The sequence below is a fragment of the Spermophilus citellus genome, assembly GCF_964194105.1.
Source record: "Spermophilus citellus genome assembly, chromosome: 7".
Classification (NCBI taxonomy): domain Eukaryota; kingdom Metazoa; phylum Chordata; class Mammalia; order Rodentia; family Sciuridae; genus Spermophilus; species Spermophilus citellus.
The window spans coordinates 152,720,267-152,738,572 of NC_138188.1; the positions used below are offsets into that span (position 1 = coordinate 152,720,267).

The following is an 18,306-nucleotide window of genomic DNA, read 5'->3' on the forward strand; positions in this document are numbered from 1 at the left end:
AACATAAACAAAATCAATTTTGACACATCATGCACCAAAATATAAGATTTTCTTATTAATGGAAGTGGACGACAATTTCTTAAATAGGTATAAAGAGCCATGCCCATAAAAACTGATAAATAGGATTTCCTTAAGAGTTCTAGTTTTTCACAGAGTTTAAAACTTCACAACACGGAAAGGCTATTTATAATACAAGTATTTGTACCAAAATTAGATAAAAATGCCTACAAAGCATTAGAGAAAGATACAAAACACAATTAAAAGTGGACAAAAACTTCAACAATCATTTCACAGCAAACAGAAACAGAAGGTGGCCAGACTCATTAGAGCAAGAAAATGCAAATTATAATCACAATGAAAGAGCACTACATACCCATCTGAACGGCTAAAATTAGTGACTGAAAATATCAAGTAATTTTGAGAAGGCTCAGACCTGGACCTTACCAGAATTCCTGGGGGCATGTGATTGACACAAGTCCTATGAAACTTACGTCAGCACCTAAAAATGCTAAAAATGAATGCATCCCAAAACTCAGAAAATCCATTCTAAAGAAATGATCACTTGGTCCGGTCCAGTTTGTAATTTTATGTAAACATAAAATTCTTAGCTGCCTCTTGAGATACTGAAGGTATTTGTGGAAAATGGCAAAGACAAACCAACTAAAAAGATCATGGAGAAACTACTGTATGCCTGATGTCACATTAAAATAATCAGGACCCAATATTTAAAATAATAAATATAAGTTAACACAACAAAATAAGGTAAAAAATGTCTTTAAAACACATGACTTGAAGGAGGTTATTCTGAATAAAAAAAAAAAAACAGAGTAAGCTTGGTAATTAGGCCTTCACTATTTGTTTGAAGTGAAGGCATCATAGGACTTCCCATGCTTTAAATATTTTTGAAATATCATGCAAGTTTGTCTTGATGGAATTTCATGCAGAAAGTTCTTCAGAAAGTCACATAGGAAATTGTAGTTCATAGGCTTGGATATCTAATGTTATTTGGTATAAAAAAGAGGATTATAAACTGATAATCAATCTAAATATCATTATACACAGAGTATTTCCTTATGCAATGGAAGAAAAACGATTTTATTTTATTAAATAAAAATTACGCAACTTAACTCTGGGACACTCAATATAATAGCAAAGCAATCTTACATATGAGGAACTCTCCAAGTAAACCAAAGACTCAGCAAATTCTTCTAGTGGATATTATGCTAAATTATGGAGCCAGCAATGCCTGTGGTTTGCCCTACCTACCTCTGGGTTTGTATAAAAAGCTCCATGGCTCGGGGAGAAGACATTTCAACCAAGAAGAATAATTCTCTATTCCTCTACTGAAATCCCATTCCTGACACCATGTGCTACTACAGCAACTACTACGGAAACCTGGGCTATGGCTATGGTGGCCTAGGCTGTGGCTATGGTGGCCTGGGCTGTGGCTGGGGTGGATATGGATTTGGCTGCTGCCGTCCATCTTGCTGTGGCAGATACTGGTCCTATGGATTCTATTGAGATACTTCTGGAACCACTTATCCAGTAGAAGTCTTCCTTGTATAGTTTCTGAATATCCTTCATTTGTTCTTCTTAAATGTTATTTGTTTCCTAACAGTGAAAAATTTTATCCTAATCATCAGTTTAAATACTTCAGTTTCAGCATGCTTCAAGTTGACAGCAAAGTCCCATAGAATGCTTCAAAATTCATAATTATTATTGATACTGTATTACTTCTCATTAATTGTAGCTTAACATGATCTGAATAATTGATGTGAATAACTTTCGTGTCTTGTTCAATAAACTTTTCTGTCATTACAAAAGATTTTCATTCATATTTATTTTCCTCTGTCATTTATGTGTTATATTATGTAGTGTATTTCACTTGAGAGTAGTTGAATGAAACTGGCATCTTCACACAAATACATGTACACGTTTAGAGCATCTGGATGGTGAGATGATTGTATAAAATGGTATCATGGTTCACATAATGGAGTAACTGCATTCACCAGAAGTGTAAAGTGCAAGGCTCACATAAATCTATCTTCCATTCAGCCTTTCCATCACTGTGTGAAAATTGAGACTATGATGGATATAGATCACTGTATTTGATCAATACTCCTTCAGTTAAAACTAGATTAATGAATTCAATTGCTTATCAGTACTTGCTAAAGGTTAAGTAGTGTACATACATAAACGGATGTCTTGTGGGATGCTTTGCTCGTATCTCTTCACAGCCAGACTTCATATGGTGCAACTTCTTTCTGCACCACTCATCTTGCCTACCAAGAATCTTGCTCTCTCTAGCTGACTGAATGGGAAATCACACGTAAAATATTTCCTTTGATCTTAAAGAAAACATTAAGCAGGGCCTCCTCTAACTGCCGAATTAGACTTCCATGAGTACAAATGTATCTCTATCCACACAATGAGCCTCTGCTTTCTTCTAGAGCAAAGGAACATGAAAAATGGCTCCTTGCTCTCTGCTCCTGCTGGGATACATCCACAGCAAGCCCATGGCATCCTGAAGGTAAAGGATTACCTCCAACGAATGAGGCAGCATCTTGTTTAGAGCAGCCCTGGTACTTTATCTTTGTTGTCAAATTTCCACCTCAGGGACTGTGACATTTATGGGATTGGGATACATGGACACATAAGTCACATATGTTAATTACAAAGAAGAGGCAGGAAGGGGTTCTTATAGAGATATGGTAGAAATAGACACAGAGATGAGAACCAAAAGTAAAATGCAATTGTAGATGTACTGAAATGTTAAACCGGGTAAAGCCAGTGAACAAGGCAACTTTATTTTTTACTAGTCTTAAAGTTCACTTTTTGACATATTTCAACATAAAGTATGTGAATATTTTAAAGATGAAAGCAAATGTCTGATCTCGAGCAAATGTCCAAACTTCTCATGTAAAATACTTTATGTGACTCTGATTCTAATTGTCTCCATCCAATCTGTTTATGTTCTCATCCTTATATGTTAAGGATTTAAATACTCTATTGCCTAAAAGCAGCACTATTCACATTTATCCACACCCGTGGTAGTTTCCTGTGACACTGCAGTCCTTTGTGATTACAATTGTCCTTCTTCATCACATTCTTCTCATTGCTCATTTAAAGTTCAAGAAAAAAGAGGAGAAAGTCTCCATGCCTCCTGGTTGCTGATTGACAGCTGGGTCTGTCCATATTGCACATAAAGTTTTCCAGAAAAGAGTGCTTGTCACCATCTCTTTATACCTGGATCAGAATTTTTCTCTTACAACAGATTCTTGTATTTGTGGGTCCAGTTTCCAATTTTTCTTTTTTTTTTCCACTGATTTTTTTTATCTTCTCTCCCAACTCATATAAAGAACTTCAGGAAATCTGAATTTCAGCTGAGGAAATTCTAATAGGAAGTCCAAATAGTCTGACACCCATTAATGAAAACAAATCAGAATTGAATATGTTAATGCAAATAAATTCTTTACCTATAATAAACTATCATCCATCACAAAAATATTCTTCCACAGAATAGGAATAGGGCAAAGCTTACTAAGAAAATCAAAACCTAACAAGGACCTTATATGAAAGGGAATATGTACGATGAACATACCTTCAAATATCTGAAACAATATATCATCAAACTGAGTCCCAAGAGCTCTATTCCAAGATTGAAAAATTCTAGATTGGTTAAATACCTTAAAAGTCAGTCAGTACAATTCATCACATTAATGAAAAAAGAATGGAAGCTATATGAATATCTCAAAAGAGTAAGATAAAGCATGATAAAATTGAACTCCCATTCATGAATTTTAAAATATCCCAGTAAAGTACGACTAGAAAATAGCCTCTTCAATTTGATAAATGGCATCTTCACGACCTCTACAGTTTGTATATCACACTTAGTTCTTAAGTATGAAATAATTTTTTCCCCAGGCTCAGGAATAAGACAAGGATGACTTGTCTTCATAATCTTTATTTAGCTGTACAACAGTTCTTAGTGACTGAAATCAACCGCTGGAACAAAACTGGAGAAAAAAATGCAGACTTGATATTACTAATGGCATAATTGTGTACTAGTGAAGTAGAGTGGGTTCTGTTTCAAGAATAAGCACATAGACGAAAGGAGAGCAGAGGAGTTCAATAAACAGACTCAAACGTATAGGGTAACCATATTTATTGCTAAGATACCACTGCAGAGCAGAAGACAGAAGGATTGACTTAACAATGAGTAATGTTAGTTAATTTAATAACCATGTAAAGAAAATAAATCTTGACTTAGACCTTTCACCAAAATAAGATGCAGGAATATCTTTATTAATTTAAAGTAAGTGATAGTTTCTGAAGCAACATATAAAGGGCACTGGCCAGAAAAGGAAATTCTAACCAATTAGACTTTATCAAAATAAAAAAAAAATCTTATTTTTAAATGTTAATAATTGATACACAGAAATTATATGTTTATGGGGAATCACATCATGTTTCCTAATTATACGACGTGTAATGAAAAATCCATTCAACTTTTCAAAAGTTTATTATTTATTTGTGATGAAATCTTTCAAAATCCTTGAAGCAGAAATTATTTCTCTTAAGTGTAACATAATACTCATTATTAAGAAAGTAAATAAGGCCACTGAAAAGGAGATACCTACAGTATATATCTAGATAAGCATTTTGACAAAAAATAAATATAAATAATTCCATCCTTTTATAGAAACAAAATGTGCTTTAAAATGACCAAAAAATTGCACAAACATTTTACAACAACGAATAATAAAAGATAACCAATCTTGTTAGAGCAACATAGTACTAATTACACCCACAGAAGGGCTAGAGTTAGAGACTATGAATACCAACCAAGTTTGAGCACACTCAGACCTGGGCCTTGCTAACATTCCTGGGGGGCATAGGATTGGCACAAGCTTAGTGGACAAAATATGTCAGCACCTAAAAATGCTAAAACTGAATGCACTCCAAAACCCAGAAATTCTACTTTAAAGGAAGGAACACTTGGTTTTGGTCCAATTTTCCCACAATTTTCATGTCCTTACAAAATTCACATATTAGATTCTTACACAACCTCTTGAGAAACTGAAGCTATTTTGGCAAACAAACAATCCCACACACCAAATGTTAGAGGAGATACTGTACGACTGATGTAATATCAAGGCATCAAGACATATCAAGTATGGGTTAATAAGACAAAAAACAACAACAAAAGCAAAAAAAAAAATGTAGGGAAAGAAAAATCTCTAAAACCCATGATTTGATGGAGGTCATTGTGACACAAAACAGAAACAACCTTAGTAATGACACCTTCATTCTGTCGAGTGAAACAGGCACATGAAGCCCTGCAGTGTTTCTAATATCTTTTCAGTCTCATTTAAGTCTGTCTTATTGGTAGAATCTTGTCTGAAATCTTTTTTTTTTTTTTTGTAAATTACATCGGGACATATAGTCACTTTGCTTGTACACCTAGTGTTACTTAGAAATGGAAACATAATGGTAAACTAATAATCAACCTTAAACTAATCACATGAGAAGAGAGATTCTCTTTTTAAAAGAGAATTAAAACATTTTATTAAATCATGCCATTTAATTTTTGGACACTTGAGAGAAAAGCAATCCTACTTATGAGAAAATTTCCTTTCCTAGGTAAATAAAAGATTCAGATAATTTTCTCACAAAAGTTATGCTAAATTAAGACACCAGCATTTCCTGGGGTTTGCCTTACCACCCAGCTGTGTAAAAAGCCCCATGCCTGTGGATGGTGACATTTAAATTAAGAATTCTTCGTTCTTCAACTGCACCTTCTGCTCCTGACACCATCTGCTATGACTACAACTACGATGGCAGCCTGGGCTATGGCTGTGGCTATGGCTGGGGTCGGTATGGATATGGCCGTTGCCATCCATCTTTCTGTGATAGATACTGATCCTGCGTGGTAGATCCTGTGGATTCTACTGATAAACTTCTGGAGACATTCAGCCAGTAGGACTCTTCCTCCTACACTTCCTGATTGTCCTTCCATTAGTAATCCTCCTTATTAGTAATTTACTTCCCTTTCCCAGTAGTGAAGGTCTTATCCTAGACTATTTCACCTTCTGATGGAATACTTTAGATTCAATTCACTTCACTCTGATCAACCAATGTCACATTTAATTAATACCTCTCCATTCACAAAAGTGTTTTTGATTGTTATAATAACAATCACAACTCATGGTGGCTTCACAATTTGGATGTGAAACGTGTTTGTCAATAAATGTTGTCTTTTATTGCAAAATGTTTGCATTTACATTCATTACTCTCTCTCACTTACGTGTGAATGTTGGGGTCCTTGTTTCATTTAAGTGTCCAGGGGAGAAACCAGTACTTTTTTTTGTAATATTTTCTTTTGAGACAGGGTCTTAATAAGTTGCTGAGTAAGATGCCTCCCTAAGTTGCTAAAGCTGACTTTGAACTTGCAATCCTCTTGCCTCAGCCTCCAAATCCACTTGCATTACAGGCATGCACCATCATATCCAGCCAAAACCATAATCGCTACAGATGTGCATGGACACCTCTATAGAGTCTGGGGGTGTCAGCTGGTGAACTGTGTCAAGAGTTACTGTTCATCGGGTAAAAGGAAAACTGTGTTCCACAGCAGTATAAAGTGCCACCATCACATCTATGTGCCCCCATTCAACTTTTCCATCCATACTATTCATTTGGACCAATTTATTTGATCAAACCTCCTCTAGTTTAACAATTAAAAGTGCCAGTATCACTCACAAGTATGAAAACAGACTGTTTCAGGGATGCTCTGTCATCCTTCTCCACAGGCAGGCCTTACACAAAATGCTCCATATTTTGCTCATCTTTTCTCACCAACACATTCTGCACCATCCACCTGCCTGTGCTGAATAGAAAAACATGCAAACTTTACATTTCACCCTATAGAAAATCTTAAGCAGTGTCTTCTCTCATGGCTGTTTTAGACTTTCCATGGGCACAACTCTTGCTCCATCTGTACAAAGCACCTCTGTTTTCATAGGAGAGCAGAAGATTATTAGAAGTGGCCCCATGCCCTCTCCTGCTAGTAGTAAAGCTCTTTAATAACCCCTGGGAAATCCTTAGGCTTTTTTAAAAGCATATAAAAGTTACTCCAGGGATTGAGCTAGGACTGTGTTTGCAGGGACTCAATTCTAGAATTGGGATGTTAAAGGGGTGTCTGTACTCTACCCATATCAGAAACAACGGCAATCACAACTTGTGAGACGTGGCAGTGTAAGTCAGATAGATGGTGGAGATATTAGAAGGGCAGGTTCTTGACAGGGGCGTGAATGAAAAATGAAGATGCACTGAAATCATGACAATGGAGGACTATGATTAGAGAGAACAGAAATTATTTTTATTGGTCTTAAGATTTTTCCTTTTAAAATATTTCCATATAGACTCAACATCTTAAAACAAATCACAAAAGCTAATGTCTGGTTACCATTTTGTCTGAACTGCTCATGTGAAATGCCTCCTATGACCCAGAGCTACATTTGATCTGGCTACTGTGTATGTGTGTGTGTGTGTGTGTGTGTGTGTGTGTGTGTGTGTGTGGTGTCCGGGATTGAACCCAGGGCCCTATGCATGTGTGGCAAGCACTCTACCAACTGAGTTATATCCCCAGCCTTGATGTAGTTACATTCTTGCTCTAATATACTGTGGTTTTAAATGATGAGTTGCCTACAAACACAGCACTATTCTCATATAAACACTTGGTTGGTGGTGTTCTGATGCCCCTATGCTATGCTCCTGGTGACTATGCCGTGTTCCTTCCACATCACATTCTTATGATTGCTTCAGTGCAGCTCAGAGAGAGAGAGAGAGAGAGAAAGAGAGAGAGAGAGAGAGAAATACTGGCCATGACTCAGGGTTGCTGATCCTATGGCTCAGATTGTCAAGCTTTAACAAGGCCAGAGGGAAGACCCCTGGTGGCATCTGTACACTCCTGGAGCAAAGCTCTGTTCCTGCACCACTCACCCTTGTATCCATAGTCAGGTTTCCTACTTTGCTTTAAAATCAAAACAAATATTTTCTTTTGTTGAATCCAGGTCCACATCATTCCTTACTCAGACAGGAACAATGGGAAAGTGGGATTTTATTGGAAGAAATGTTATTAATTAAGATAAACAAGAAAAAGTAAAAAATCCAAATCGTACTGTATAAGAAAATAAACATGCAAAGGAAAGTGCAGGTGTATATGCCTTCACTAATGAATTATTTAAAATACTGAAGGAAAAAAGTATGAGCATTTATTAATACAAATATTGTTCTGCAGAATAAGAAAAAGACCAAACCTACAAACTAAAGCAAAGCCCAGGTAGGATGTTATAAGAGAACAAATATATTTTGTGAACGTGGCTATAAAATCTGAAACAATACATACATTATCAAGTCAAGTCCCAAGGGCTATATTCCAAGATTGTAAAACCTAGGTTAGTTTAATACCTGAACAGAAAGTTAATGCAATTCATCACATTAACAAAAGTGAATGTCATGTGAATATCTTAACTGATTAAGAAAACCATGATAAAATTTAATACCTATCAGTGAATTTTAAAATATTCAGCAGAGTGGGACTATAATAAAAAATTCCTCAACTTGTCAAGTGTCATCTGAATAAAATCTACTGCTTATATATTAGACTTAATGCTGAAATACAGAATAACTCTCTATAAGGCCAGGAACAAGACAAAGATGACAACTGTCACAACATTCTTTCAACTTTGTATCAAAAGTATTAACTAGAAAAATAATAATAAATGCATTCAGACATAAATGGAACAAACATTGGGGGAAATATATACTTGCCATTATTAATAAATGTCATAATTATGTATACGAAAAAGATGGGTGGTACTTGTTCAAAAATAAACATGCAGGCCAATGGAATAAGAAGAGACTCTAAGTGCATCAAACAGACAGAGTAGCCAGACTTATACGCTAACTTATCAACACCGTGCAGAAGATGAAAGAATTGATGTAACACTAGTGTTTGATTAATTTGGTAGCTGTATAGAAAAAAACAAATCTTGACTCTTACCTTGCAACAAAATGAGATGTAAGAATGCCTTTATTACTTAAAACAGGAGATGGTTTCTTTAGAAGTATACAAAGTATACTAGCCATAGAAAAAAAACTTTGATAAATGGGATTTCCTCAAAATTAAGAATTTAGAATAGGGGAAATATCACCTACCATAAGAAGACATTTACACTATACTTATATAAAAAACAAAAATTTTGGAACAAAAACATGAATAAAAAACAAAAAAATGAATCACAAACCTTAAAGACATAAAACACAATTAAAAGTGAACAAAAACTTGCACAAAAATGGATAGCAAATGAAAACGAAAGATGACCAGTCTCATTAGAAGAATGAAAAGCAAATTATAACCACTGTGAATTAGAACTAGGTACCCATAAAAATGGCTACAAGACATGGAAAATACCAAGTAATTTTGAGAATGCTTAGAAACTGGACCTTCCAAACATCCTGGTTGACATGTAATTTGACACCAACCCTTTGGAACCTGTAAGGTAGCACCTAAAAATGTCAAATACAAATGCACCCTAAAACTCAGATATCCCACACTATAGGAATCACCCCTGTTTTCCAGCATGGTCTTTTTGTTCTTTCCACATACAAGTTTACATGTATAAACTCTCCATTCTTATGCTGTCTTTTGAGAACTTGAAGTTATTTTTAGAAAAGAGACAAACAAACAAGACAAACTTGGACAAAATACTGTATTATTTATACTGTACCTAGTGTCAGGACATACCAGTTCAATTTATAAATATTGCTAAACAGGGAGAATATATAAAATGATTATAAGAAGCTCTTTGAATGTCCATGCCTGGATGGAGGTCATTCTGTAAAGCCTGGTAATGAGGCTTTCACTTTGTGTAGTAATGCAAAGATTCAAGAGGAACTCTAGTGCTCCTGACACCCCTGACGCCTCAGTCGGGTCTCTCACTGGTAGAATTTCATGCAGAATCTTGTTTTGCAAGTCGGCTCAAGAAACACAGTTCTTAAACTTAAATACCTGTGGATGCCTGATAGTGGGAAGAAAACAATAAACTGATAATCTACCTTCCATTAATCACACACAGAATATTTGGTTTTCAAAATAGAGGGAAAATGTCTTACAAAATCTTGTGATTGAACTAACATTGGGAGGCTTGATATGATAGCAAAACAGTATTGCTTATGAGGAATTCTCCTTTCTTACGTCAACAAAAGTACCAGTCAATTTTTCTTATGGAAGTTATTCTAAATTATGAGGATGGCAATGTCTGTAGTTACCCAACCCACCTCTGATTGTGTATAAAAGGCTTTGTGCCTGCAGGTGATGACATTTAAACCAAGATATTCCCTGCTTCTCAGCTGCACCTTCCTCTCCTGACATCATGAACTACTATGGAAGCTACTATAGTGGCCAGTGGTATGGGTTTGGAGGCCCAGGCTGTGGCTAAGGTGGCTGTGGTGGTCTGGGCTGTGGCTGTGGCTATGGTTGGGTCAGGTATGGATATAACTGCTGCCACCCATGTTGCTGTAACAGATACTCGTCCTATGGATTCTACTGAGAGAGTTTGGGAAAAACTTACCTCCCCATCCCAACACTCCTGCCTTACATGTTAATTTCCTTTGTTATAATCCTATATTATTCTATTTTATTTTATTTTAACTCAACAATTATTAACTGAAAATTTTCTTTATTTTCAAGGTAACTTTCCCATTGTTAAGACTCCTACTGTCATTCATACTAATTTACACCTATTACATGTGCAATGTGAGATAATGCATGATTGTCCACATGAAGTCCTTGTATTAACTTCCTTGGCTTAATAAATGCATCATAACATCTGTTTCTGACTGATTTCACATGCCTTCACGGCTTCTGCTTCACTCCCCACCGTATCTGTTGAGCCTTATGATTAGTGAAACCTCCTTTTTTTCATACACTGGAATGCCTGCAGCTATAGGATATTTCTGCCTCCCCAGCCTTGCATAATCATTCAAGCTGTGCTGCCGAGTGACTCAGATGCTTCATGCTATCCTTCTTTAGTTCAAAGGCAAAATATTTGAAAGGTGCCCCTTAATCTGGAGGCTACATGCTGAGTGGCTGTCTGTCCTTCATGTCTGTGAAGCTGTCCAAGAACATACACCTGGCTATCATCTCTGAAAAGCAGGTCTAAGCAAGCTGAAACATTGCCATCTTACATTTATCATTGGCAGCTAAATTTTATATTGCCATTTTCTCTTTGAAACACATAAAAATTGCATGTTTTTCCCACTAATTTTTGGATTTTTCCTAAATCTACTACCAGAAGTTCTTCTGCAAGTGGAATTTAATCTAATAAGCTATCAATAAAATAGTCTCCACTTTGATTAAATCACTGGATATTTTCAATTTGATTTTTAAGAATTAAATATTTGTCCAAAAGGTTATATTTGACCTCACATATTGACATGAGTATATTTTGAAATACACCTCTAGATTGAAATGAATGTTGTTGGCTTAATTTTCACAGATCATCAAATGTGTTAAGCAGTTCTTGGGAATTGCTACCCTATCACCTATCCAATTACAAAGGAAAAATTTCCTAATTGGCATAACACCAGAAAATTGTTTATCTTGCACTATGGGGAAAAAACATGATTTATCATCTCAGTGAAAAAAGATAAATTACCTACTTAATTACTATCCTGAGATGATGAGGAGTTTATTTATCCTTGCATGATTTCCATAGGCCCATGCAAACAATGCATAACTTACTGATGTTATCAGTTTGGGGATCCATTAATAGAGCTCATTCTCCTTCCAAAGACAAATGAAGCCCACAAAGCTACATATTTCTACCCTCCCAGCTGTTCATTAAATGTGTTTCATGATTTTAAGTTCTGCTGTCAAAAGTCAATAAATCTGATTTTTAATCATAGTAGCCTAGATTGTACAATTGTACATATCCTACCACATTGCTGATGACATCTTGTTATATATATCCATTATATTTTCTCTCTCTCTCTCTCTCTCTCTCTCTCTCTCTCTATATATATATATATATATATATATATATATATATATATATATATAAAGTATTTTAGGTGATTTGCATCTTTTAACTTCAATTTCTTATTTATATTAGAAAATTAGAAGTAAATTACCAACTTTATGTTTTATCTCTAAGATATAAAGAGCTGGGAAGACATTAACTCAATTTTCATATGGAAAACCACTGATTCTCAAAATAGGCCTGGGTCCATCACTCCACCGGCAGACACCTGCCAGAGCTCTGGCACAGGACCACCTATTCCATCCAGCAAACCACCACCTGAGCTCAGGCCTGGCCCAGATCCACCTACACTGACATACGTGAGGCCCAGGCCTAGGGTAGGTCCAAGTTCGTCACCCTCCCCCCTACCTGGGAGCACAAATCTAACCAACTTCCATCTTGAGACACTGCAGACATCTCCATAGCCTTCCCCATGTTTCCATAGAAACAACTTCATCTCAGAGTTGGCATGCAAAAGACAGTGTAAGGCCCACCCCTTTGAACCCCATCTCTGTAAGACATTGCATTCATCTTGGGGAACTTCCACTATTATCTCAAGTTACCTCAGCTATTGCGGCCACCACCTTTAGATGCAGTAGTATACATTGAGGGACACCAGCAGGGTCTGGAAGCCCAACATCAGGTGAGGTACAGACAATCTGCACAGGTATTACAAGAATATAGGGTAGAAACTGTAATGTCTCAGACCCACACTGCAAGAAAGGAAGACACATAGACAACATGAAAAATCAAGGAAGGAAAGTGCCCCAAACAAACCAGGATACTACAATAACAGAAACTATGGACAGAGAAGATGATGAAATGTCAGAGAAGGAGTTCAGAAGGTACATATTAAAATGATCTGTGAATTAAAGAATGACCTAAATGAGCAAATACAGACAAAAATTGATCACTTCAACAAAACAAATACAGGTAGCAAAAGATTACTTCAAGAAAGGGATAGAGACTCTGAAAAAAAAAGTCAAAAATCCTTGAAGTGAAGAAAACAATAAACCAAATTAAAAACTCAATAGAAAGCATAACCAACAGACTAGATCACTTGGAGGAAAGAACAGTCAGATAATGAAGACTAAGTATAAAATATGGAAAATAAAGTTGATTACACAGTGAAAATAGTAAGAAGCTGTGAACAGAACATCCAAGAATTATGAGACAGCATCAAAAGATCAAATCAAAGAGGTATTGGGATAGAGGAAGGCACAGAGTTTCAAACCAATGGAATGCACAATCTCTTCAATGAGATACTATCAGAAAATTTCCCAAGCATGAAGAATGAATTGGAAAACCAAATACAAGAGGCTTACAGGTTACCAAATGTACAAAATTACAACAGATCTACACCAGGGCACATTATAATAAAAATGCCTAGCATACAGAATAACAATAGAATCTTAAAAGGAATCAGATCACATGTAGGGGAAGACCAATTTGTATCTCAGCAGATTTTTCAACTCAGACCATCAAAGCCAGAAATTCATGAAACAATATATACCAAGCCTGAAAGAAAATGGTTGACAACCAAGAATTTTATAACTAGCATAAGTGAGCTTTAGATTTGATGATGAAATAAAAACCTTCTACGATAAACAAAAGTTAAAAAAATTACAACTAAAAAGCCTGCACTACAGAAAATACTCAGCAAAATAAGAAAGGAAATAAAAAACAATGAAGAAAATTTTCAGAGGGAAGGATTAAAGGAAAAAATATTCAGAGGAAAAACCAAGTCAAGTTAAAAACCAAAAATAAACAAAAGTGGCTGGGAATACAAATCATGTCTCAATAATATCTCTGAATGTTAATGGCCTAAACTCACTGATCAAAAGATATAGACTAGCTGATTGGATTTAAAAAAAAAAAAAAACAAACATGCACCCAACAATATGCTGCCTCCAAGAGACTCATCTCATAGTAAAAGACATCCACAGACCGAAGGTGAAAGGTTGGGAAGAATCAGATGACTCACATGGACTGCGAAAGCAAGCAGGGATTTCCATCCTCATATCAAATAGAATAGACTTCAAGCTAAAGTTAATCAAAAGGAATACAGAAGTACACTACATACTGCTCAAGGGAACCATACACCAACAAGACATAACCATTATACATATATATGCCCCAAACAATGGAGCATCTACATTCATCAAATAACACTTCTCAAGTTTGAGAGTCAAATAGAGCACAACACAATAATTTTGGATGACTTTAACACACCTATTTCACCCCTGGATAGATCTTCCAAACAAAAACTGAACAAAGAAACTATAGAACTCAAAAACACAATCAATAACTTAAACTTAACTGACATATATAGAACATTTCATCCTTCAACAAGAGAATACACTTTCTTCTCAGCAGCACATGGATCCTTCTCTAAAATAGACCATATATTATGCCATAAAGCAACTCTTAGCAAATATAAAAAAGTAGAGATACTATTCTGCATTCTATCATGTTGAGCACTATCAGATCATAATGAATGAAATTAGAAATCAAGGATAAAATAGGAAATAAAAGCTACTCCAACACCTGGAGATTACATAAGATGCTACTGAATGAACAATGGGTTGCAGAAGATATCAAGGAGTAGATAAAAACATTTTTAGAGGTGAATGAGAACACAGATAAAACATATTGAAATCTCTGAGACACTATGAAGGCAGTTTTAAGAGAAAATTTTATTGAAAGGAGTTCATTCCTTAAAGAAGAAAAAGTCAACAAATAAGTGACTTAACATTACATGTCAAAGCCCTAGAAAATGAAGAACTAATCTACACCAAAAGCAGTAGAAGACAGGAAATAATTAAAATCAGAGCTGAAATCTATGAAATTGAAACAAAAAAAAATAATTGAGGGGCTGGGTTGTGGTTCAGCAGTAGAGCACTCACTTCCTCACATGTCCGAAGCCTCCACATAAAAATAAATAAATAAAATAAAGGTATTTAAAATTAAAAAAAAGAATTGAAAAAATGACAAAACAAAAAGTTGGTTCTTTGAAAAAATAAATAAAATTGACAGACCCTTACCCATGCTAACAAAGAGAAGAAGAGAGAAAACGCAAATTATTGATATATGTGATGAAAAAGAAAATATCACAGAAAACACTACAGAAATACAGAAAATAATTAGAAATTATCTTGAAAACTTGTACTCCAATAAAATAAAAAATATCAAAAGCATCAATAAATTTCTAGAGTCATATGATTTGCTCAAATTGATTCAGGATAATATACACAATTTAAACATATCGATATCAAGCAACAAAATAGAAGACTCCATCAGAAGCCTACCAACCAAGAAAAGCCCAGGACTGGATGGATACACAGTCCAGTCCTACAAGACCTTTAAAGAAGAACTAATACCAATACTCTTCAATTTATCTCAGGAATTAGAAAAAGAGGCATCACTTCCAAACTCATTCTATGAGGCCAATATCACCCTGATTCCAAAACCAGGCAAAGACACATGAAAGAAAGAAAACTTCAGACCAATATCTCTAGTGAACATAGATGCAAAAATTCTCAATAAAATTCTGGCAAATCAAATACAAAAATATAGTACACCATGATCAAGTAGTGTTCATTCCAGGGTTGAAAGTTTGGTTCAAAATACGGAAATGAATAATTGTAATTCATCATATCAATAGCCTTAAAAATAAGAACCAGATGATCATCTCAACAGATGCAAAAAAAAAAAAAAAAAGCATTCGACAAAATACAGCACTGCTTAATGATCAAAACTCTAGAAAAACTAAGGATAACAGAAACATATCTCAACATTGTAAAAGCTATTTTATGCTAAGCCACAGGCCAACATTATTGTAAATGGAGAGAAATTGAAAGCATTCCCACTAAGAACTGGAACAAGACAGTGATGTCCTCTTTCACCACTTCTATTTTACATAGTTCTTGAAACACTGTCCATAAAAAGAAATTAAAGGGATACAGATAGGTAAAGAAGAACTAAAATTAGCACTATTTACCAACAAAATGATTCTAAAAATTCAAAATGACCCAAAAAATTCCACTGGAAAATTTCTAGAACTAGTAAATGAATTCAGCAAAGTAGCAGAATACAAAATCAACATCCATAAATCAAAAGCATTTCTGTAGATCAGTGATGAATTCTCTGAAAGAGAAATAACAAAAACTACCCCATTTACAATAGCATCAAAAAATAAAATACTTGGGAATCAACAAAAGAGGTGAAAGACCTCTACAATGAAAACTACAGATTTTTAAAGAAAGAAATTAAAGAAGACCTTAGAAGATGGAAAGATCTACCTTTTTCTTGTATAGGCAGAATTAATATTATTAAAATGACCATGCAACCAAAAGCACTATATATATTTAGTGCAATTCCAATTAAAATTCCAATGACATTCCTCATGGAAATAGAAAAGGCAATCATGAAATTCATCTGGAAAAAATAAGAGACACAGAATAGCTAAAGCAATCCTTAGCAAGAAGAGTGAAGCAGGTGGCATCACCATACCAGACCTTAAACTATACGACAGAGCAATAGTAACAATAACGTTGGCACCAAAATAGACTTGTAGACCAATGATACAGAATAGAGGACACAAAGACTAACCCACATAATTACAGTTATCTTATATTTGACAAAGGTGCCAAACACCTACATTGGAGAAAAGATAGCTTCTTCAAAAAATGATGCTAAGAAAATTTGAAGTTCATATACAACAAGATGAAATTAAACCCCTATCTCTCACCATGCACAAAACTCAACTCAAAGTGGATCAAGAACCTAGGAATTAAACCAGAGACACTGAATCTATCAGAAGAAAGAATAGGCCCAAATCTCCATCATGTGGGATTAGGCCCCAACTTCCTCAATATGAATCCTATAGCACAAGAATTAATGTCAAGAATCAATAAATGGTATGGATTCAAAATAAGAAGCCTCTTCTCAGCAAAATAAATGATCAGTGACTACTAATTGAGAACAATTCTCACCACATGTACATAAGATAGAGCACTAATCTCTAGACATATAAAGAACTCAAAAATCTTAACACCAAAAAAGCAAATAACCCAATCAATAAATGGGCCAAGGAACTGAACAGACACTTCTCAGAGGAAGATATACAATCAATCAACAAACAGATGAAAAAAATGTTCAGCATTTCTAGCAATTAGAGAAATGCAAATCAAAACTGCCTGTCAGAATGGCAGCTATTAAGAATACAAACAGGGCTGGGGATGTGGCCCAAGCGGTAGCGCGCTCGCCTGGCATGCGTGCGGCCTGGGTTCGATCCTCAGTACCACATACCAACAAAGATGTTGTGTCCGCCGAGAACTAAAAATAATAATAATAATAATAATAAATATTAAAAAAATTCTCTCTCTCTCTCTCTCTCTCTCTCTCTCTCTCTCTCTCTCCCCCCTCTTTCACTCTGTCTAAAAAAAAAAAAAGGATACAAACAATAATAAGTATTGGTGAGAATGTGGGGGAAAAGGCATACTCATATATTGTTGGTGGGACTACAAATTGGTTCAGCCAGTATGGAAAGCAGTATGGAGAATCCTTGGAAAACTGGGAATAGAACAACCATTTGACCCAGCTATCTCACTTCTTGGTCTATACACAAAGGACTTAAAAACAGAATACTATAGGGACACAGCCACATCAATGTTTATAGCAACACAATTCACAATAGCTAAACTATGGAACCAACCTAGATGTCCTTCAGTAGATGAATGGATAAAGAAAAGGTGGTATATATACATAATGGAATATTACTCAGCATTAAAAGATAATAAAATCATAGCATTTGCAGGTAAATGGAAGAACCTGGAAAATATAATGCTTAGTGAAATTAGCCAATCCCAGAGAATCAAATGCCGAATGATTTCTCTGATTTAAGGATGCTGATTCATAATATGCTGTGGGGTGGGGGGAGGATTAAATAAACTCTAAATATGGCAAAGGGGAAAAGGGGAGGGAGAGGAAGAGAGGCAGCATAGGGGTAGGAAAGACGGTGGAATGCAATGGTCATCATTACCCTAAATACAGGTAAGAAGACATGTATGTGACTCTAGTTGGTGTACAACCAGAGATATGAAAAATTGTGCTCTATGTGTGTAATATGAATTGTAATGCATTCTGCTGTTATATATAACAAATTAAAATTTAATAAAGATAACAAATACATAAAATATCAAATAATCCATTGTGGTATACA

The 18,306-nt window shown here is 35.3% G+C and overlaps 1 protein-coding gene across 1 annotated transcript; it reads left to right on the forward strand.

Annotated features, from left to right (window-relative positions):
- Positions 1-1,365: 1,365 nt before the first annotated feature.
- Positions 1,366-1,521, forward strand: LOC308653584 (keratin-associated protein 20-2-like; the record flags this gene model as incomplete). The annotated part of the gene is made up of 1 exon (XM_081302202.1): positions 1,366-1,521. The coding sequence occupies one exon, from the start codon at positions 1,366-1,368 to the stop codon at positions 1,519-1,521; it is 156 nt and encodes a 51-aa protein (XP_081158328.1).
- Positions 1,522-18,306: the final 16,785 nt, after the last annotated feature.